The sequence below is a fragment of the Aplysia californica genome, unplaced genomic scaffold (assembly GCF_000002075.1).
Source record: "Aplysia californica isolate F4 #8 unplaced genomic scaffold, AplCal3.0 scaffold00183, whole genome shotgun sequence".
Classification (NCBI taxonomy): Eukaryota; Metazoa; Mollusca; class Gastropoda; order Aplysiida; family Aplysiidae; genus Aplysia; species Aplysia californica.
The window spans coordinates 763,561-787,474 of NW_004797453.1; the positions used below are offsets into that span (position 1 = coordinate 763,561).

General features: G+C 41.1%; 1 protein-coding gene across 1 annotated transcript in view; it reads left to right on the forward strand.

The window, feature by feature from the left end:
- LOC101864619 (ATP-dependent RNA helicase dbp2) overlaps positions 1-21,529 on the forward strand; it is a 69,005-nt gene extending 47,476 nt beyond the window's left edge. The window contains exons 12-16 of the mRNA XM_005098455.3: positions 1,665-1,901; positions 4,524-4,626; positions 9,750-9,906; positions 17,058-17,180; positions 20,464-21,529. Of these exons, the coding sequence (XP_005098512.1) occupies positions 1,665-1,901; positions 4,524-4,626; positions 9,750-9,906; positions 17,058-17,180; positions 20,464-20,628 (785 nt within the window). The 3' untranslated portion in view covers positions 20,629-21,529. The remainder of the gene's footprint in view (positions 1-1,664; positions 1,902-4,523; positions 4,627-9,749; positions 9,907-17,057; positions 17,181-20,463) is intronic.
- Positions 21,530-23,914: the final 2,385 nt, after the last annotated feature.

Sequence of the window (23,914 nt, forward strand, 5' to 3'; positions counted from 1 at the left end):
CAAATCACACTTTTCCAATAGTCACAAAGAAGTGGGGAAAAAGTGTTTTTGAGAATTTAGAGTTTACAATTTTTTCATGGAAAAGTGCATTCAGTTCTGCATATTTTGTGTCAAAGATACGCCATTCAGTTGGAAAATAAAGAAATGAGTGCCATTCTATACAAGTGCATCCTACATTTAGTTATTGCTCTTGAATCTGGAAATTTCATGACTTTTTGCTCTCAAGCCTCCTGCAATAATCTATCTGTTCCGGATAGACATATACCAATAGAAAGGGAATTAGATGGTCTTTCAGACCTAGCCAATAGATTCCATATTTGTCAAGCTTTCTTGAGGTGTGACATATTTTTTGTGTTACTAATAATAGATGAAGAAATAGAAATCGGACTGCCCCAACAATGACAAAGAAGAAAAAAAATTTACAATTTAAAGTTTACATTAATTTGATAAGAAAGTACATTCAGTTTTGCATGTAATGTGTAAAAGACAACTCATTTTGTTGAAAAATAAAGAAATGAGGGCTGTTCTTGTGCATTCTACAAATTCTCGGTTATTGCCCTTGAAACTGGAAATTTCAGAGCGAGAATTTTATAATAAAACCCATCAATTTTAATACCTATTTTATATTTTTCAGTCTATTTAGTCTTTTTTATTTGATAAAAATACCATACAAAAACTTTCTTTATAAAAGTAAATGTATTTTATGGGCGAAATACCACATCACCAGCTATCGTATATATATTTATACGATATAGTTAGTACCTCATGAACTGCTGGGAGTTAACAAACGAAGGGGAGGGGGGTAGTGTTTTAGTCTGGCTGGAAGATATTATTAAAATTGAGAAGACAACGAAACAAAATGATTGCGTTGTGGTCAGCAAAAAGTGACGACAACATAGATCTACCTTGAAAGGGACTACTTTTTTTGTAGACTTAGGCAATTAATACTAATGTTTTGCCTGTTCACATAATTGAAAGTAGCTCCAGTGTCTATATAAGTTAAGAACAAGTCCCCCGTTCACTCCCTAGCCCAAGGATGATGTTGTTTTAATAACAACAGTTTTGCGCGACATACAATACAACCGAAACGCGATTTTTTACTATAGTCCCATGGGCAATGTATCAGGACGAAATGGAAAGAAAAACATGCGTGAGAGAAGCCATACATTCCTATTTACAGGGGGGATACAAAATTAAGCACACAAGTCCAGTTCTTTTTAAATTTATTTGGCTTCCATTGGGCTTTGCACAGAATTACGTTTTTGGAAAGAAAGAACACCCCTATAATTCATGAATTAATGCTATTGCATGTTATCTCTTGAGATATTCGTTAGTTGCTCTACACAAGAAAAACAAGTAGATTTAGCAGTTAAATAATGTTTTTGGGGTTCTAAAAAGCCTACCCCTCAGTTGGGTGACGTTTTGGCAATGGCTCTTATGGGTTACACTGGAAGATGGATTTACACTCAGTAACTATGTTTGAAGGGTATGTGAAGTTCAGAGAAGTGGCTAACTATTGGTGTAAAGATGATTTTTGTTGAGATGGAGAGGAAGAGTCAGTAATAGTAGGGCCTATCTATTATTTTATAGAATTAAATCATTGTTTTCAGGAGTACTTTAAACCTTAATTGGTCCTCCAATGCACTCTTCAATGCCCTCAACAGATGTGGAAGACATTAAATTTGTCATCAACTTCGACTATCCAAACTGTTCGGAGGACTATGTTCATCGTATTGGACGGACAGCACGTTCAACCAACACTGGCACTGCTTACACTCTGTTTACCCCTGGCAATATCAAACAGGCACCAGACCTGATCTCAGTGCTGCGGGAAGCGAAACAGGTTGTGAGCCCTAAGTTGTTGCAGCTTGCTGATTCCTCCAGGAACTACCAGGGAAAAAGTAAGACTTTCGTACTGCATTCTATGTATGAATATCGATTTATTGACGGTGCACTTCTCCACGCTTGAAGATGTATAATATATATGTGTCGCAACGTTGACGTTGTGGAATCAGGGGCTGTTTAATTTTTGGGCATGTGGGGTTATAGGTAACATTTTAAAGCCTGTTCTTTTGGTGAACAAAGTATCCATCTATGTCGAATAGAAGTCTAAATATTTGCGATTGAAGGTGGTCAGGGTTGCCTGGCTTCAGAAATGAAATTAGTGGGAAAATGGCAGCAACAGTTTGGTAATTTCCATAGCCTGAGAGTCCTTGGAAACTGTAAATTGACATTTTTTGTGCCTCTAACCAATGTTTTTCAGTAAAAATCCTCACAGAAATGTGTTTTAAAATAAATTGATATAAAAGGTGTCAAGCCGAAAAAAGAAAATTGGTTGGAAAAATTTGATTTCACAATTTTGATGAGAGCCTGATTTCACCACAATGCCTCACATATGTGTCATGACGTACTTGAATCAGGCGCTCATCAATTTTTGGGCATGAGGAGTTATTGCTGTCGTCTTATAGCCTGTCCATTTGACTTGCTTTTAATAAAAAATGTATATCATTTACCTTGGATACAAGTCAAGATATTGGCGATTGAAGGAGGTAGGGGTCACCTGGTTTCAGAGGTAAAACTAGGGAGAAAGTGGCCGCCAAAGTTGGGTTATTTCCTTAGCTTGAGAGTCTGTGATAACTGAAAATTCATCCCTTCTGCTGGGATCAACGACAAACACTCTCCCACAGACTGACTTTAAAAATAAAGTAAAAAAGTACACCTCCAGTCTGTGGGAGAGTCACTGGAAAAAACAGACGAGTAACAAACTCTATAATATTAAACCCAAACTGGGACCGCGAAATCCTTCGGACCTCTCCAGAAGAGACGATGTCATTTTTACTCGATTGCGCATCGGACACACGGCCCTGACACACAAATGCCTCCTTCAGGGAGATGAGAAGCCGTTCTGTGTCAGATGCAACACAGAATTTTTCCATTAGACACATTTTAACCGAATGTCTAGACTTTGGAGAGATCCGAATGAAATACTTTAAATGCAAAAAATTGCAAGACATTTTTTCCGTCGCTGGTCCCAACAGAATTTTGGATTTTATGAAGGCCATTGGCGTTTATGAAAAATTGTAGTGTAGAACAAAAGTGAATTATTAAAATTTTTAATGAAAATTGTTTTAGACTGAAATTTTATATCTACACCAAATTTTAAATACATGTATTTTAACGTTTTAAGATCAAATGACCCGTACCCAGCCGTGCAGTGAAAATGACCTGTGCCCAGCCGTGCAGTGAACTGCGTATAAGAAACTAACTTGTGTTTTGCACGCTCGTATGACCTTATGCAGTTGCGAGCGCCGTAAAACCCCATACTAAACTAAATCGCTTTCAACTCAGCGCTGGAACGTTTGTTTACACTCGTATCACGGGCCGTTACGCGCTAAGCAGACGAGGTAGATTTAGCGCCCAAGTCTCGTTCAGACGCGAGATAGGGCAATTTAAACATCTTAGTAGTACACGGGCCGTCACGGGCTAAGCAGATGAGGTATATCTAGCGCCCAAGTCTCGTTCAGACGCGAGATAGGGCAATTTAAACATCTTAGTAGTAGTTAGACAATCTATAATAACATCACGGTGCTTCATTTCTATTGTTAGTAACTTTGTCACCGGCATTCCGATGAATGATAATAATTATAATTAATAAAGGGTGATAGATCTAGGGGACCTACAACAATGTAGTCAACTCGTGAGGGAAACATCGGAAGACGACAAAAAAAGATGGCGGAAAAACATCATCTATGATCTATTTTAGGCCCATCACAGAGGTGTGTTAGGTGCTCTCAATAGCTTCATGTTGCCTGGAAGGCCGCGAGGCCGTGTTTACGCTACCTAATAGGAGGTGCCCACTACGGATGGGATTGCCCGACTCGGTCACCTCAAAAACAAACTTGTTTGTTTTCAATTTCAGGCGATTGAGTCGGGCGATCGGCTTGATCCAGCCGTAGCGGGCACCCCGTATAAGACCAAGACTAGATCTAAGTGACCGGCTCCGAGTGGGCAGAAAATGCTAGCCACCCGAGGTCGCAGAAATCCCCAGGGGCCAGTAGCATCACGCTAGCCACCCTAGATCGGGCGAGTAGCCTGACGCTAGCCACCCTAGATCGGGCGAGTAGCCTGACGCTAGCCGCCCTAGATCGGTCGACTAGCCTGACGCTAGCCACCCTAGATCGGGCGAGTAGCCTGACGCTAGCCACCAGACATCAGACGAGTAGCTGTGGCCAAAAATGTTTGTTTGTCATTTCTCTCTATGTACACCGTTTGGGTTTCAAATTGATATTCATATTTTAGCGAAACTGTTGCGCGTGGTTTTTCAGCTATTAAAAAAAAATATGAGTGGCTTCCTAGTAGTATCGAGACACTTACTATATTATGCAGTTGCGAGCGCTGTAAAACATCTACTTAAACTTTTAAAAGACTGTACTTAAAAATAGATAGCATTTGTATACAGATTCTCACTCAATAGCTAGCTTTATGCGCATTACAATCTATACGTACGTTACTGTTTTCTGCAGGTCGGAGTCGATGGGGTAACAAGGACCGAAGTATGGGCTTCTCTGATGGCCGTGACAGAGATCGAAGCTCCAGCAACAGAGGAGGAGGAGGGAGCTCATTTGGGTAGGGTCATGTTGAAGAGATGATTTTAGAACGAGTTTATTTTTGTGTGCTTTTTTTTTTGGATAAAAAAAAATAAAATAATCTCTATATTAGGCCTACTGGTACTTTTGAGTCAAGTTATGAAGACGTGATTTCATTGTTCATTGACGGATGACGATTTAGCATTATAACTGTTAGTGGCTATATGTTTCAATTCCTAAATTTTTAACTCGCTCCCTACCAGGCCTAAAACCACCATTGGACCAAGGCATTTCTATGATTTGTTTTACCAACAAATTTCAATTGTCTAGTTACCAGCTTGGAAAAATGTATTTTGGAGGTAAAAACTGGATGATATCAAACAGACTTAGAGTGAATGATGATAAGACAGAAGTTTTGTTTTGCAATGCCAAACCAGGGATACACCCCCAGTGGGTCGGGGGGATATAAATAGACCCACTGCTTCGTCTGCAGAAGGTGCAACCCCCTCAAAGGCGAAGTGTCGCACACGGACCCCAACCCTCTGGGATCCGTGTGCGACACTCACTTTGGTGTATCTTCCTCTTCTCCTTCCTTCTGTCTTTCTTCTTCTATCTTTTCTCCCACCGCTGACCTCAAGTGCAGTAAAAAGAGAGGTCACCCATTCTACAGCGTGGGCGCCTCGTTGACCGTGAGGGGCGACCCGTGCGGAGGGAAACCGGGTACCTGGCGGTTGAGGTGAGATCAGTCCACGGACTGTCCCTTGCCAACACATCTCTTTGGCCCAGGTTTTCCTCTTAGACGAGAGGGTGGCACGGCCCATGCGACTCAATCGGTTGAGAGCTGAAACCCCATCAAGCCCTGGGTCAATCTTGATGGGAGGGTCTTGTACTTTCTCGTTGAGAGTATAACTCCGGGGTAGCCCTGGCACAGCTCTGGTCATCCGAGCAATGTGTCCCCTTGTTGGGCTCCGTGGCAGGCGGGGAGCCCCGGAGTCGAATCAAATATAAAACTATCATGGATTGTAAAAACCCTAAAGACCCTTCCCCAGCTCCCAACGTGAAGAAGTCTCGGCTCGCGGAAGCAGGTGCGGCCGCCGAGCCGAGCAAAAGTTCAAAAAATTGTAAAAGGACCGATGCATCCTTCCTCCCTCCTCCCAAGGAGCTTCTGAGGCAACTGTACGTGGCCATCTCCAGTACAAAAGACGCACAGAGAAGAATTACCGATCTCAACCTCTTTAAGACAGGAGATGCACTACGGAAAGTTCTGGGATACATTCCCACATGTGTACAGAAGCTTTCCTGTGGTGCACTCCTTGTCAAGTGCGCAACCGAGAACGAAGTGACCAAACTCCTGGATACCACGACCTTCGGCGGTATTCCATGTAAGTCCGAGCACTACCAGAAATTTAACCGCTCGAAGGGTGTGGTCCGCAGCCATGAGCTGAAAGGCTGCTCCATGGAAGAGATTGTGGAGCACTGTGAGGGAGTGGTTGAAGCCTGCCGGATTACTCTTCGGCGGGGGGAGACTACTATTGAGACGAACACGATTGTCCTTACATTCGAATCGTGTCGCCCTTCAGCCACCGTTCGGGCATCTTACTTGATACTCGACGTACGACCCTATGTGCCGAACCCTCTGCGCTGTTTCAAGTGTCAGAAGTTCGGCCATAGCCAGTCACGGTGCCGTCACGCAGCCGTGTGTCCTCGTGGCCGACCTCCCAAAGCCTGCGGTCAACAGGCAAGTTTCTGTGCCTAAGAACAAAAAGCCCGCTACTATCCCTGTGGCAACCCCCTTTGAGGTGCCACTCTCTAAGTGCTATGGGGTTCTAGGGGAGGACGGGGAGGACTCTTCCTCCGCCCCCTCTTCTCCCCCTCACCATTCTTCTATCCCTTTTTCTTCTTCTCCCTCTTCTTCCACCTCACAGCCCATCCCTCTGATGGAGTGTGAGGTGGGCCTTCTCCCCTCCCCCCAGCCCCCTCCCCCCCCTCCCAGCCCCCTCGGTCGGCTCCACCTCCCCCTACCCCTCCAGCAGACAAACTTCTGCCTATGGAGGAAGACAGCTCCGTCCCCCCTCTCTGGCCTGACCCCGGGAAGGGCGAAGTCTGTCACTCCTCCAAATCCCCCACTAGACCGCCGTCCAATGTAGGACGGCAACCTAGAAAACACTCTGCCTCTCCAGCAAGGAGGAGTCAGAGTGTTTCTTCGAAGCCAGGGCCTTTGAGCTCCAAAATAAAAACTAAAAAATCATAATGGCGGTCCTGCAATGGAATGCCGGCGGAATCCGACCTTCCATTGCAGATTTGCAACATTTACAGGCCACACTGTGCCCACGAGTGGCCTGTATTCAAGAAACAAAATTCGCCCAGGCCTCTACCATAGACTTAAGAGGATTTACTACGTACCATCACATTCCCACGGAGAACCAGATTGTTTCCGGTGGTATCACCATCTACACCGACAACAACACACTCCACAGACAAGTACATCTTAAGACGACCCTCCAGGCTATTGCCGTACGGGTCACCCTGCACAGACCAATCACGATCTGCTCAGTTTATATCCCACCAAATTACCCCCACAAATTAACCCAACTAAATGACTTAAAGGCTCAGCTTCCAAAACCCTTTATTTTGCTAGGTGATTTCAATGCTCACAGTCCCCTTTGGGGAGACAAACCTACAGACCATGCCAGAAAGGAAAAATAATAGAAAACTTTTAATTTCAAAATAACATCTGTCTCTTAAATGATAAATCCCCAACTTACAGAAACAGAGCCACTTATGGCACTTCATCCCTTGACCTCACCTTTTGTACCCTTGACCTAGTCCTAGATCTTGAGTGGTCTATGCTGAATGACCGTACGGACCATTTCCCAATTCTTCGCAAAAATAATAGCCTCCAAAACGACCTGATCCCAGAACGCTTTAACTTAAAAAAAGCAGACTGGGACGGGTTTGCCAATCAATGTTCCCAGATTCTTAATCCCAATTTTGACCTCAACTACAATAAATTCCACGAAAAGCTTTTAGAAATATGCCACAAACACATACCAAATACAAAAACAAAACCCCGGAGGAACAAGATCTGGTTCTCTTGGGAATGTGAGGATGCAGTGAAGAAAAAGAAGGCAGCGTACCAAAAGGCCGTCAACAACACTCTCACAGAAAACCTGATAAACTATTTAAAGGCTCGAGCTGTGGCACGTAGATGCCTCAGGCAGCTGCACAAACTTGAAAAGTGGGCCAACAATAACGGTTTCAAGTTCTCCCCGTCAAAGACGGTTGCAGTACACTTCTGCTGAAGAGGCAGACGTGTGCTGCAGCCGGATTTGACACTATACGGGGAAAAGATTCCCGTCCAGGACCAAGCTCGTTTCCTTGGCGTCATTTTCGACAAAAAACTCACATTCATACCACACATCAAAGACCTTCGGGTGAGGTGCCAGAAAGCACTAAACGCTTTGAAAATTCTATCGCATCCGGAGTGGGGCGGGGTCTCAGAACACCTTCTCCACTTGTACATCTCCCTTGTCCGGTCCAGGCTTGACTATGGCTGTCAAGTCTACGGATCGGCAAAACCACACATCTTAAAAATGCTAGACCCAGTACAAAACCAAGGACTCCGCCTCACTCTGGGGGCTTTCCGCACTTCTCCGGTGGAGAGCCTCCAGGCCGAGGCCAACATACCACCACTCTCACTCAGACGCACACAACTCTCACTACAATATGCAATTAAACAGAGCTCAACACCGGAAAATCCAGTGCGCAACTGCATTTTTAAAACAAACCCTGAAACCATAAACAGATTCCAAAACAACGAAAAACTCGTCAAGCCCTTCGGCCTCAGAATCCTTGAGGACCTCAAAAACTTACACCTTTCCAAACAAGACATCCAGCAATTTCTTTTCCCCGACGTCCCTCCGTGGCACCTCACCAAGGCAAAAGTAGACTTACAGCTGACCACATACAACAAAGAAAGCACAAACACCAAAACTTTTAAAGCAGAATACAAAAAACTAATAGATAAATACCCCGGTGCGGAGCTCATCTTCACAGATGACTCCAAAAAAGACAATGAAGTGGGCGCCGCAGCCCTGTCTCCCAACAGTACACACCAGAGGAGATTCCATCCTGAAGCCTCCATTTTCTCTGCGGAGGCCACTGCCATTGACATGGCACTGGACTCCGTAGAAAATTCTCCTAACAAATCTTTTCTAATCCTTTCTGACTCTCTGTCTTGCATCACCTCACTCACCAACTACACACTCTTACACCCAAAAATAGTTAAGCTACAACAGAAAATTCACACACTATCCGAGACAAGAAAAAACATCATGTTCGCATGGATACCTAGCCATGTGGGCATCCGAGGAAACGAGCAGGTAGACGACCTGGCGAAGAAAGCTTCATCCCTTCTGCTGGGATCAACGACAAACACTCTCCCACAGACTGACTTTAGAAATAAAGTCAAAAAGTACACCTCCAGTCTGTGGGAGAGCCACTGGAAAAAACAGAAAAACAATAAACTGTATGTTATGAAACCCAAATTGAAACAACGAAATCCTTCGGACCTCTCCAGAAGAGACAAAGTCATTTTTACTCGATTGCGCATTGGACACATGGCCCTGACCCACAAATACCTCCAACAGGGAGATGAGAAGCCGTTCTGTGTCGCTTTACCGTTGGACACAAATTAACTGAATGTCTAGAGAGATCCGCAGGAAATATTATAAATGCAAGAAACTGCAAAACATTTTTTCCGTCGTTGGTCCCAGCAGAATTTTGAATTTTATGAAGGCCATTGGCCTTTATGGCAAATTGTAAAGTGAAACAATATTGTTAAAAAATTTTATTTGTTATTTATAAGAGTTGTTTTAAATCGCTAATATATTTACACTGAATTTGAGTATTTTAGCATTTTAAAGTCTACTTGTCGACCAACCGTGCAGTGAACTTTACTGTTGCAAATGCTACCAACTTGTGTTTCGCGCTCTCATATGATCTTATGCAGTTGTGAGCGCCGTAAAACCCTGTACTAAACAAACAAACAAACAATATCTTTTGTTGAGCACAGTCATGGTGGACTTGATGTACTGTTACAGTAAATTGTATGACAAATACACCTTACTCCATGATGACCTTCCCTGAAATGTTCCTTGACAGTTCTCGTCGATCCTTCGGAGGAAGTGGTGGAGGTGACCGGACAGATACCCATGACAAGCCAAAAAGTTTACATCAACAACGCTCTCAGCCACTGAAACCAAACATCTTCAGTCAACAAACACCAAGACACAGTTATTTCAGCACATCTAGTTTGCAGGTATTGATGTAACTCCTCTAATCTTCTGGCGCTCATATGACCTTATGCAGTTGCGAGCGCCGTAAAACCTCTATTAAAACTTTAAAAAACTAAAGTTACTTTTAAGACTAATTTATCTGTTCCCTGTGAAAGGAGAATTTTGTTACCAATCTTGTGACGTACCTCTCGGTCAATGTATACAGACCTGCCACTCATCCCGATTTAATTGGGATATCCCGATTTTTTGCCAGAAATCTCAAGCTTCCCGATTTTCCCGATTTCGATCGCCAGTGTCCTGATTTTTTGCTGTTGTGTTTGTTGCGTCCGATTCTTAGAAAAAATATATAAAAAGGTCTGCAATCTCTTTTGTTTGGAAGCCCTGATTGGGATTTTTATCAGCAGAGACTTGGAACGCTATTTTCTAAAACATCTATGCCGAATCTAGAAGATGACTCACGCACGTTATCTCAACTAAAATCGACATAGTATCGATTTTGAATTCCGACATGGATATGCTCAAAGATCTACTTTTGCTTTTATAACCCAGAATTCTCCGATGGTGTCTTGATTACTGTAACAATTATGACATGGGCCTAAGAATAATATATTCCTTGTTCTGCCGTTGCTTTAAAAGCAAGCTTCGTCTGAGTTCTGGTTAGTTGGGCCCATCATCAAGACCTGTCAGTGGAACGTTCAAACGCTCATTCGCATCACGTGACATGACCTCATACGTGTGGTGAGTAGCGCGTGTGTCGGGGACCGTCGGCTGTCAGGGTCAACAAAGTTCATTCACACTGGTCGCGTTGGTCGAGGTGTTTTCCGGGACTTAACCAGTGTGGAAGTCCGGGGGAGGGGGTGGGGGTATTGTTTTGACACTTGGGCTTTAAGTGCGTGTCGTGATACATGTACTAATTGAGGATGAAGGAATTTAATAAGAAAAAACAAATAAATGAACAACGTTGACGCGATCTTTTTTTTTCGGGGGGGGGTGCCTTGAGTGTATATGCGATGGAAGTCAAACGTTGTTACTGAAACTGAATGAAAACGCGGGCTTTTTGCATGGATGATTAGAGTTATGTGTCAGTTATTTTCAAGACTACGAGAATTTCAGCTTTACTGCAACCTGCGCTCCCACAGTCATCGAACTCCGACTCGAGTAATGCTGTCTTTCAGTTTTCTCTCTATTTAGAGGCCCAAACGTGAACTTTTTCCTGCAAAAGTTTTCTCTCGCATACTTGCCTCATAAAGGGGAACCAGGACCCCTTCCCCACTTCCCCAGTACCCCTTATTACTGATTTGCCGTTGATCCCGATTTTTGTCCCCAGATCCTGATTTTTTAACTCTAAAATCCTGATTTTTACATTTCATAGAGTGACAGGTCTGATGTATATATAATATAGGTGGGTCCCTAAAATGTAGCACAGAGGGTTGATGATCAAGTTTGTAATATTTCATTTTTGCTTGAATTTTTTTATTCATTCATATCTCCTCCTACAAAAACATGTATTTACAGACCTAGAGACGGCATGCTAATCTGTTTAACTAACGTCAAGTCAGATACAAAATTATTTCAACAGTTTTCTTATTGCTTTTTGTAAACCAAGTAATGGTCAACATCGCACTGCGTTCCAATATTCAAATAGTGGTAGATCTAGATGCAACCACGCGTGCTTGGCTAGAGGTCAACGAGGGGGAAAAATTTGATGTAAATTGATATGTTCCAAAATGACGACAAACATTTATCCACTATGATGACTATATGTCATCGTGGTTATATTCGAAAGATATGTGGTATTTTGCATAGAGTCATGTGAATTAAGTGGCATTTTTTCTCCATTAGCTTGCATTATGAGTCAAACTGAATCTCCTGAATCTTTGTTTACCAAAATTTCCAAACAAATGAATTAAAATATAATGACAATGGAAAGTTTTTAATTTCTTTCAGACATAACAAATGCAAACACAAAGACATTCAGAATTTCTTTTTTCTGTGATCTTATATGCTCTTCATGCTTATGTTTGAACATTAAAGCAATGAGAAAACTATTAAAATAATTCTATATTCCATAAATCACGTTTCAGGGTATTTTTCATTTTGTGTCATCACGGTTATGTTCGAAAGATATTAGATATTTTGCAGAGATCATAGTAAAATGTGAATTAACTGGCCTTTTTTCATCATTAACATGCATTGTGAGTCAAACTGAACCTTCTGAATCATTGTTTGCCCAAATTTTCATAAAAGAAATTATGATGTGAAAACGGAAAGTTTTTCATTTCTTTCGGACATAACTATGATGACCCAAATGCAGACACAACAACTTTCTGAATTTCTTGTTTCTCCGATCTTCTCCATTTTATATGCTCTTCATGCTTATGTTTAAAAATTGAAGCAATAAGAAAACTGTTAAAATAATTTTGTATTTTTCAAATTCTAAAAAAATGTGTCATCATAGCTATGTCTGAAAGAATTTGACTTGACGTTACGTAACGCCAGTTACACAGCATAGCATGCTGTCTGTAGGTCAGTAAATACATGTTTTTGTAGGAGGAGATATATACATGAATAGAAAAATTCAAGTAAAAACGAAATATTAAAAACTTTATAATTAACTTATACTTGAATGTTTAATCGTATAGAAACAAAACTGAAGATATTTTCGACATCATCACAGAGAAAAATATTGACATCTTTTTTCTCACTAAAACTTGGTTAACACCATATGGTGATGAGGTGACACTCGCTAATTTAGTACCCCCAACCTACATCGTTAAATCTTTTCCACGCCAAGGTTGAAGAGGGGGAGGCATTGCTGCTATATACAGAAGTTCTTTGAGCCTTAAAATAACAACTAGTGAACTTAAGCGTGACCACGCAACGTTTGAAGATATGAATTGTCTATGGATCTTGGTTCCAAATTTTATAAAGTTTTTTTGTATTTACTGCCCACCATACAGCAAGATTAACAAGTCAACCGAGTCTGCTTTCTTAAAAGAATTTGCAAAGTTTTTATCGTCATTTTCGGTCAAGAAAGGTTATCCTGCTGTGCTTGGTGATTTTAATTTCCACTTTGATTCTCCATCGTCACCTGGAGTCAAAACATTTGACAGAATTATTCAGACAGCACAACTTGGTTCAGGTCGTCACTGAATCCACCCATCGTTCTGGCCACACAATTGACGGGATCGTCATCAAGAAAGACTCAGACACTTTTAGAAAAATTTCTGTTGTAGACAAACTATTTTCTGACCATTACTTCATCTTGTGTTGGATGTGACTAAGACCAGGTCTGAAAAACATTCTGTGTCTATAAGGAACATCAAAGGAATTTACATTAACAGTTTAAAATGGATTTGTTGAAATCTTTAAGTAACTTTAAAACAGTCTGTGTTGATTTGTATAATTCCACTGTTAGGGCAGTTCTGGACAAGCACGCACCACTTGTAACTCGTCTATCGACTAGACTGTATGCACCATGGTTCGGGGTAGAGGTGAAAGCAGCCAAAATCGAATGCAGGAAGGCAAAGAGACAATAGCTTAAAATAAGGCTCACCATCCACAAGCACACTTTTAGATTAAAGAAGCCAGAGCTGAAATTTGTAACTTAATGTGCTAAAAAGAAATACTATGTTTCTAAATTGGAAAATTCAAAATCATGTACATGTAAACAATTATTCAGCATTTGTGATGAACTATTAGGAAGGGTCAAAGAGACACGTCTCCCGAATTCTTTTAGCGATCTAGAACTACCCGAAAAGTTTGCTGATTATTTTACAGATAAAGTCCAGAAACTAAGAATTGACATTGATGACTATGAAACATGTGGTGATTTTGATGTATATGATGGAGTGATTCTTGATAAATTGAAACCTGTTTCTGAAGAATACATTAAATCTGTAATTCTAAAATCCCTTAGCAAACATTGTGATCTCGACCCTGTCTCTAGTTCTCTGTTGTCTCCTGCATTGACAAACTGATCCCATTTATTACTAAAATTATAAATAATTCTCTAGTGTGTGGATCAGTACCAGATTCATTTAAAATCGCTCTTGTAAAACTTTTGCTAAAGAAACAAAACTTAGATCAGAATGTAAGAACTATAGACCTGTTTCAAATCTACCTTTTTTTTGTCTAAAGTCCTTGAAAAGGTTGCCCTCGAGCAGCTTCGTCATCACTTAAAAGAGAAAAATCTGTTACAGCCATTCCAGTCTGCCTATCGAGCTAATCACAGCACAGAAACAGCACTTCTTAAAGTCATAAATGACATGCTTACTGACTGTGATTCAGGAAAAGTTGTTTTGCTGTGCCTTTTAGATCTATCCGCAGCTTTCGATACAATTGACCATCATTTTTTATTGAACCGATTGAAAGTGTCTTTTGGATTATCCGGGACTGCCCTTATCTGCTTTTCTTCTTACCCGTCAAATCGATACCAGTTTGTTGTTATTAAAGGCCTTCAGCATCATTTAGTTTCACTGCCCTTCTTGTGTCAGACGTTGGCACTATGGACTACGCCAATGACCTATCAGTATAAGTTGTTGGCTTGGTCATCTCTGCAGTACTGACAACAGTCTCCTAACTACCCGCGCCAGCTGCAGAAGTTGTTTCTGCCGATGAAGAATGATCTATCCTGACCCAAAAACCAGGGAAAAAAAGGTGTTTCAAAAATTGGCAGAGAAGCAAATATTTCTCAGCGAGTCGAGTCAAGGGCCCAACGACCCGCACGCCAACTTCTGGAACCTTGTAACCTGCAACGGGTTCGGGTGCAATTCTCGTTCAGATCGTTCAGACGAAGACAGAGCAGTGACCCTTGACTATACTATGTGTGGTCATTATAATAGGAGACTTAAAAAAGCGTACGTCAACTGTTTAGTTGACAGGAAGTGGACAACTTCAGAGCATCCAAAGGGTCTCTCTTCCTTGCTCAGAGTCATATCAGTACCTTATAATAGTTATAAAGGAAGGTGGAGTAAGAGTTGTGTTTGCATGAAAATGTTTACCATTACCCTAGGCGATTTAGGCGACTGGACGATTCGAAATTCCACTGATTCTTTAGGGTCAGATTCAAAACTGCCAAAGGCAGATTCACCCTCCTGTTTGAAGTGATGAGAAAGTGTTTCTGTAGATTAATTCTTTGGAATATTACTGAAATTCCGTCTTACTATTGTCGAAAAACCTCGGCAAAGTGTTATCAGGGGCCCCATTTTCGTTCTCTCGTGGAGTACCAGTACTTGAAAAGGTGTGAGGAACTGGGCCGCAAGGATCTGGGACTAACAACGTTAAAAGAATAGTTTGATAACAACAATTTGAAGTTGCATCATCCCAGAAAGGGCCTGTGTGATTTATGTGAGTCTTACAGGTTCTATGCGCGACGATAAACTCGAGCAGAAACCTTGTAAGTTCTTTTTCTTTGCAATTATTCATTTTACTACTTCAGACAGCATGTGAGAAGGTGAAGAATCCTGGGTCTGAGTCGTTCCTAGTCAACTTGGGTATCCCCATCAGTCATATGGAGGCTGCAAAAACGATGGCGAGCAGCGGAAGGGTCCAGGAGAGGCCTCGACCAGGGTGGCCCCGTTTGACCAAAGTCAAGATCGACCAGTTCATTGTCAGACACACCGTGACGTCACGAGCCACCACTGCAAACCACATCATGGGCCAACTACGGGTAACAGCCAATGTCCACGTGGACGAGGAGACGGTGAGGAACCGTCTTCGTTGAGCCAGGTTCGCTTCTCGTGTCCCTGCCAGGCATCCAAGGCACCCGCTGCCCCACAAAGCAGCTCCCCGAGCATGATCTGCTCGCCTTTCACAGCGGACACGACGTCAGTGGGACCAGGTAGTCTTCTCGGACGAATCCAGATTCAATTTGCTGAACCCAGACAGGCGAGCCCACGTCCGGAGGCGCCAAGGAGAGCTGTTCCACTCTGACTACATCCCGCAGGTGGCGCCCTACGGTGGAGGGTCCGTCCAAGTGTGGGGAGGCTTCTCAGCTCACCACAGGACCCCCCTCCCCCTCCTTGTACCATACAAGGCAATTTGACCGCGGCAAGGTCCAGGGATGAAATCCTGCGTCCCCTTGCTGTTCCTCTCCTGCAGCAGATTGGACCCCAGGCTGTTCTGCAGGATGACAACTCCACGTCACATCGCCCACGCATCGTGGGGGACTTCCTGCAGCACCGAGGTGTCGCCCGCATGGACTGGCCAGCTTGTAGTCTGCATTTGAACCCAAAAAAAGAACATTTAAGATCATATTGACCGACGGATAAAGGACAACCACCCTCCTGCAAAAACCTTCAACTACTCATGGGCTACCATGTCCAGGAATGGCAGAACCTACCGCAACAAGTTCTCCGAAAACATGTCCTGTCCAAGCATCCACGCTGTGCTGAGTGTTTGATCAAACAGGGTAGCCACACCCACTATTGACAATGTTCATGGCTGTTCAGAATTTTAAAATCCGATCAGTGTAATTTAAACTAATTTTACATGAACTTTTCATTGTTGTTGAAATCTGAAATTGTACACACTTAATCCAGAAAGTCAAAAGCATTTTTTGGAGAAAAAAAAAGAATAAATTCGGTGAAACTGTTTTTCAGTTTTAGAATCTTTCTTTGAATTTTTGTTATTTGACTTTTGTGGCAGTTTTAGTTTCCCTTGATAACTGCAGGTCCAGTGTGCCCTGTTATCTGAGTTTGACAGTAATTTTTTTCACTTAAATTAATTGTTTTTGCGCTGAAGAATGTTTTGAAAACAATCGGAAAATTTTCAGGATCCGAAAATCTTCGCTACGTGGTGCTAGATTGTAGTTTAGACACGTGATGAGAATAGGGCCACAACAGCCAGCATCTACTGTGGCCTGCAATGAGAATTGGTGGCTTCAAGGAAAGAGGAAGGCCAAGAAAAAGATGTGTTGATGGAGATAAAGACAACTGTCCAAAGGAACAACATGACTATCCAAAGGGCAACACAACAACTGCATCAACGTTTTGTGGTACAAAAGTACAGAAAAAAACAACTAAAGTATTACTAGGTGAATTTCAGTAACGTCATATATTAGAATTGCTCCTATTCTTAGTACCTGGTAGCAAGTACATGTTGTAATTATATTAAATATGCCCGCACCAAGTTCTCTTATTTCATATTCAGTTATTTAATTTCTCTCCTCCAGAATCAGTCAGCACCAGAACCTCTAATGAACTCGTCTCCTGGAAATGTTCAGAACAGTGGGAACCAGCACTCGTCACGAGGAAATTTTCAGCCTGCCCAACAAGGAGGTTTCAACCAGAAGCTGGCAAGTTTTTTTCTCTGTTTTGTAATGTTCTAGCTCTAAGGGACATTTTAAATAGGGAGTGCCTATAAGTTATTCAGGCCACATATGGCCTATATAAGGTGAACCCCCCACCTAACATTATTTAGGTCACCTGTGGCCTAAATAATGTTTCCCCCTCCCCGGGGCATTATATAGGCCACATATATGCTCAAACTACCCTTTTCACGCAACTGAGTTCATTCCACTTTCGTAATGGTGCACCTTTCTCATTTAGAACAGTTTTGCCTCAGTGTACAACTTATAACTCATAATCATAATGAAGATAGTAAGAACAAAGCACAATACGCAAAATTTTGCTCAATCCTAATGGTTTGAATGAGGGCCAGATTTTTCCTTCATGAAGGGGCAAAAGCTAGGCTACCATTTTGGCACACTTTGGTCTAGTGAAAAGGTCAAATCCTCTGAATGGACTTCCGGGTCAAATTTTGTGTATAAAAAGTGTGTACACAAACAACGTGCCTGAGTCAAAGTTACACTATCTTTGCCTGTGTCAAAGACGGTCTTTGCCTGTGTGGCACTCTCTCGTACTGTCTCGTAGTAGTAGTTGGCCTAGTAGATCTAGTAGCAATGATCGTGTAGAGAATCCTTGGTAGTACAGTGGGTGCCGCTTTCAACGAGGTCACATTCAACGAGAAGTCGGCTCCAACAAGCCAATCTTCATTCCCCGATTTTTTCCTCTATATCTCTTTGTAAATGTACGTCAGCTCCAACGAGGTTGCAAACAGACCGAAGTCGCTTTCAACGAGCTCACGATAATCAAATAAAAGCAATTAGCGGCCCCAAAAGCGAAGAATTTTTCTCCTTTTTCTTCGTCTCACTCGAAGCACAAGGCCCATCCTCAATTCCTGACACACTGTCTTGCTAGATCTTATAGTGTGCCCCCTAATATGGGCCCCAAAACCAAGAGGATAGGGGAGGGCTAGCTTACGGTAGGGATGGGAGAGGATGGGTGGGAACTCGATGTGGGTTGAAACTGGATGCGGTCGGTCTAGATGGAGACCATTTTTTTCAATTTTCCTTTCTTCCCCTGATCTAAAATCCAAGCTCCCGCCTTTACTTTATGTAGATATCTAAGCCTAGATTTGAGAGGGTATGTTTCTACACGATGAAGTGTTCCGGAAAAAAAAAGAAGTAAAACTACATAAATGACTGTAAAAACACAGCTCAAACACGCGCACACTGTTGTGGGCCCTATCTTCCAACAGTACACACCGGAGGAGACTCCATCCTGAAGCCTCCATTTTCTCTGCGGAGGTCACTGCCATTGACATGGCACTGGACTTCGTAGAAAACTCTCCTAACAAATCTTTCCTTATCCTTTCTGACTCTCTGTCTTGCATCAAACTACACACTCCTACATCCAAAAAAGTTAGGCTACAACGGAAAATTCATACACTATCCGAAACAGGAAAAAACATCATGTTCGCATGGATACCTAGCCATGTGGGCATCCGAGGAAACGAGCAGGTAGACGACGTGGCGAAGAAAGCCTCATCCCTTCTGCTGGGATCAACGATAAACACTCTCCTTCAGACTGACTTTAGAAATAAAGTAAAAAAGTACACCTCCAGTTTGTGGGAGAGCCGCTGGGAAAAACAGAAAAACAATAAACTGTATGTTTTAAAACCAAACTAGAACAGCGAAATCCTTCGGACCTCTCCAGAAGAGATGAAGTCATTTTTACTCGATTGCGCATCGGAAACACGGCCCTGACCCACAAATACCTCCTACAGGGAGATGAGAAGCCGTTCTGTGTCGGATGCGACACAGATTTTACCATTAGACACATCTTAACCGAATATCTAGACTTTGGAGATCCGAAGGAAATATTATAAATGCAAGAAATTGCAAGACATTCTTTCCGTCGTTGGTCCCAGCAGAATTTTGAATTTTACGGAGGCCATTGGCCTTTATGGCAAATTATAAAGTGAAATCGTATTATTAAAAATTTTATTGTTATTTATAAGAGTTGTTTTAAATTAAAAATGTATTTACTCAGAATTTTAATATATTAGCATTTTAAAGTTCAAAAGATAACCAATCGTGCAGTGAACTGTTGCGAATGCAAACAACTTGTGTTTCGCGCGCTTATATGACCTTATGCAGTTGCGAGCGCCGTAAAACCCTGTACTACTAACTAAGCCTAGAAAACCTGATATTTGGTTAGACTGCACCTTACGTCGAACAAAGAGAGTGATGGACAGCGTTTTCACACCCAACTTTCCACTGACACATACGTCTAGGACTGGTCCGTGAAATGTTGGGGGGTTGGGGGACTGAAACTTTGTTTGATTGGTCACTGGAAATACATCTGTTTTGAGAGATGGTTTCTGACTGGTGTTTGAGTTTGAGTGACTGTGTGTTGGCTAATGTTTAGTTAGACCTAAGCATATGATGCGCAACACGCGTGAATGCTCCTTCATGAATTTACGGTCGGGGGTGGTCGCTTGGAAAGCCACGTGGCTGAGCCGTCGTCTCTATGACTGTCACCAAAAATTTCTTTTCAGGCTATTGGTTCCTGACATTTTATGGTTCATTCATTACATCAAGTCTGTCTTTCTGCGCCCCCCCCCCCACACACACCCATTCAACGCCTCTGCAGTCTTAACCGGAGTCGGGGAATCTTTTACAAAACAGTCACGTGTCGTCACATTATCAGCCAAAGTGACCCCCACCCCAAAGGGAGGTAACTAGTATATCAAGGCACTGAGAAGACTGCGTCCCTTCCTCTCTTTGCTGAGGTTCATGTAAACGCACGCTCCGTATAAACACACGCTAAGGAGCCCTCCCGAGCACCGTGCGTTTAGACGGAGACTACTGTTTTAAAACTTTAAAAAACTAAAACTATGTCAAGTCAACCTCCATGAGACTATGATACTAAAAAAAAAAAAAAAGAAAAAAGATGAGGACGAAAACAAATCACTGGAACAGAAAGATGCAATAACTTATAAATTGGTAGCGGGTTGTCTTTGTTATAAAAGTTATCTCATTCATTAACCATTAGTTGTCTGTGACTTGTAACAGGGTTCGGATACATATTATATAAAAAGGATTTCACGTTGGTGCCGGCAGTCCTGTATAGCCAGGGACCATTGTATCAGTTTGTAGGATTCAATATGTAGTGTAGCAAATGTACAAAAAATGTATCTTATTAGAAATTCTTTACAAACTTTGGCTTGTATGAATTAATGCAGGTCTTTTCTATAATTGTAAATATTTTCCTTTTTTCTTCCTTCGTCTGTAGCCGCAAGGTGGAATGAATGTGACAGGTTTCAACAATCAAGCTGTGTTTCAGGGCCAACTGCAACAAAGCTGGCGCCAAAATCAAAACATGCCACTGCAGCAGTTCAGGCCGCCTCTGCCCATGAGTAACCCACCACCGCCTCCACCGCAGAATCAAGGATTTTAAGCCTCCTGCTTCCCTATTTCTCTGTCTGTGACAGGAATAACCAGGGATGCCAATTTTTTGCGGGGTTTTCTTTTTTTCTTTTTGTTATATATAATGTATGTTCCATTTTTCCTGTTATTATCATATGGTGAGAAGAAAAGTTATTATCCTCAGCATTTGTTTTTTTGTTTAACCCTGTATTGATTGTGTCCTTTAAGTTTGTTTTTGTTTGCAAGTGCGACTTACTAAATTTTCACCTATTTTCACAAAATCCTAGTGGCAATTCCTGAAGAACAATATTTGTGTACAGAAATCATGTGTAACTGTTTTTCTCTCTTCGTCCCACATATTCTTTCATTGTCATGTTAATCACATTTAACAGGCACTTGATGTCAGTGTCCACCGTAAAGTATAGGAGGGGAATGACGATTATTTTAGTCTCTTCATAATAAAACAAAAAAGCTTTATGATGTATTTGGTTCATGCTCTTTGAGGACTGATGTTTTCTTTTTACTTTCACTCTCCATCTTTTATTTTTATTGGAATATTTTTATTTTCACTTCAGCTTCACTTAACCTCTCTCTTACTTATTGACACCACGTTGATTTGTTATTTTTATGTGAAAAAAAAAGTACATTACATACTATTTATATTGCTTTTTGTTTTGTCGGAACAGTAGGCTACTGGCTCTGTAAATGCGTAATGTATATATATATATATATCCCGAACATAATTGTTTCTTTAAAAAAGATACCTTACCATATGTCCTTAAGCACACTTTTGTATTTGGGAATACTGTTTTTGGTAGGTTACTCTTCTTCTAGGTAGCAACTGCGTTTATCGCGGCCACTGTTTTTGGCATGGCCACGATTTTTGCATTTAAAAAAACAAAAAAAAACACTGCCAGGAAATAAAATATTTTTTAAAAAACGGAAAAGAAAAAGAAACCGAACCTCTTTGCTTTTTGAAAGAAAGTTTATTTTCACTTCAGCTTCACTTTAGCTTCACTTTGTCTCTTTCTTACTTGTTGACACCACATGATTTGTTATTTTGATGTGAAAAATATAAGTACATTATATACTATTTATATTGCTAATTTCTCTTTTATTTTTCCTTCTTTGTTGTGTTTTAATTTGTTTGTTGGTGTGTTAATTCTTTTTCTTGTTATTGTTCTGATGTGTTGTTTTACTATTTTTTGTTTTTAGTATATAGCGTAATGTCATTTAATTTGATGTTTTTCCTACCTTATTATATATAAATGTGTTATCGTATGATAAGATAAGATAAGATAAGATAGTACTTTATTATCCCAGAGGGAAATTTTCCTTGGCTGTACAGGACCGTAAAAACACATGCAGGTATACATAAAAAATTTTAAGTCATATATATTACTCTCATTAAAATTCAATATGAAAGGAGAAGTAAAGCTGACAAAATGTACATTTACATCAAATGCATCATTCAACCACATGCAGGAATTTAAATAGTACATACTCAAAGAACAACACACATTTATGCTCATTCTGACAAATTCGGCGAAAGTGTCTACCGTATGCCAAGACGCCCCCGACGGCTCCAGAAACGAAATTTAATTCTAGCTTTGATTTTATTCCAATCGAACATATCCATGTTAAAATGAGTGTTATAATCAAGGAGTTTACAGTAATGGAGGATGCTCTGTGGGCGGCACGGCATGCCTGATAGGAGCCCTTTCTCGCAGCGGAACTGTGGTCTACCTGCGCTGCGCTCACACAGTGAAATCTAGATAAGAAAGAAGGTTTTATTCCGAGATTAGGCAAGTCGATTAGTAAAGATGCCTCCACCTGTGTTGTGTGTAAGTGTAAGAACCGATATGATGCTGCAGTGGACAGAAGTTTTCACAGGTGTTGTTTTCCTTTGAAAAAAATCTGAATGTAAGTTTTTTTTATGCCCCCAGCGACACAATTTAGATCATTAACACTTATAAGAGGCTGGCTCGGGCGCTACCTGCCAAGGCCAACCCGGGCAGAAAGGGATACACTGTAACAACACCCCAAAAGAAAGACCGAGATACTTGATTTAAAAAAAATATTCTTATTCTTGTGTGTATGTGTGTGTGTGTGTTTGTGTGCGTGTGTGTGTGTATGTATATATATATACATATATTAAACATTTTAATTAAAGTATATATTGCTTTTCATTGTGTGTGTAAATTACATGCTATGCGTAGCAGACCTTTATTTTGACGGGACAAAATCTAGACTCTAGGTTTCTACATGTATCTTGTTTTCATATATTTACTAATCATATAACACACCTTAGTGTATTGAGTTCAATCAGTCAGTCAGACTTGCTTTATGTTTTTTAAGCCCATTCATCTCCTAATTACTATATAAGACTACTGTTGTCTAAATGTAGATATCGAGAGGCTCCATTAAAATATTAAATCAATACCCAACAACAATAATGATGAATACTTTCTATGTTAAAGAAACACCAAACCATATCAGATGAAGGGAGGATGTAGGGTGGGTGGATAAGAGTTTGAGTCTTATTTGATAGAACTATACTCGGTTTAGATCTTCTATTGTAGTAGTCTTCACCTAAGATCCCACAATTTATAAATCCGGTTCACTTAAGATTTTGCTGTTAAAAAATAAACCAAACAAAGCAACAATAAATTTTACGGCACTAGTCATCCCTAAGATAAATTATCCCCCTCTGAAGTTTTACTGAACAAAAAAAGCCTTCAAAGGTCACCAGCTGCGCTCTAAATCTCAATGCAAGGTACACGTTTGCTCCAGACGCAAGGATTTTATGACAAAGGAATCATGCCCAGGTGTGAACTCCTCATGGACGCCTTTGATTTTGCAGAACATCAAACTCGCAATAATAAGAAGAGCCTATCGCCTGAGCTTACAGCCAAGGCATGTTTCGTTAGGTAGAGCCAACAAGGCCCCTCATAACCATGTCTACAATCATGCTGTCATATTATCTTAAATTCAGTTTAAAAAAATAAATTTTTCACCATTTCTTATTATAATTAAATCTTATAGTCATGAAAGATAAATCTTTATAATTTGGTATGTTTGATAATTTTATGATACTTGGATAAGTTTTGTTCTTATTTTGCAGATCTTCTTAATTTTTAAACTAGCTATATATAACATAATATAAAACTCTTAAATAATTGAACAGTCCTTAGGCTTTCTCAGGTGCCTAGAACAGTCCATACCACACTCACAATTTAATTTTTTTTTCTCCCTGTCATTCTATCCGTCATCCAGTCAGTTGATCTCTCTCTCTCTCTCTCTCTCTCTCTCTCTCT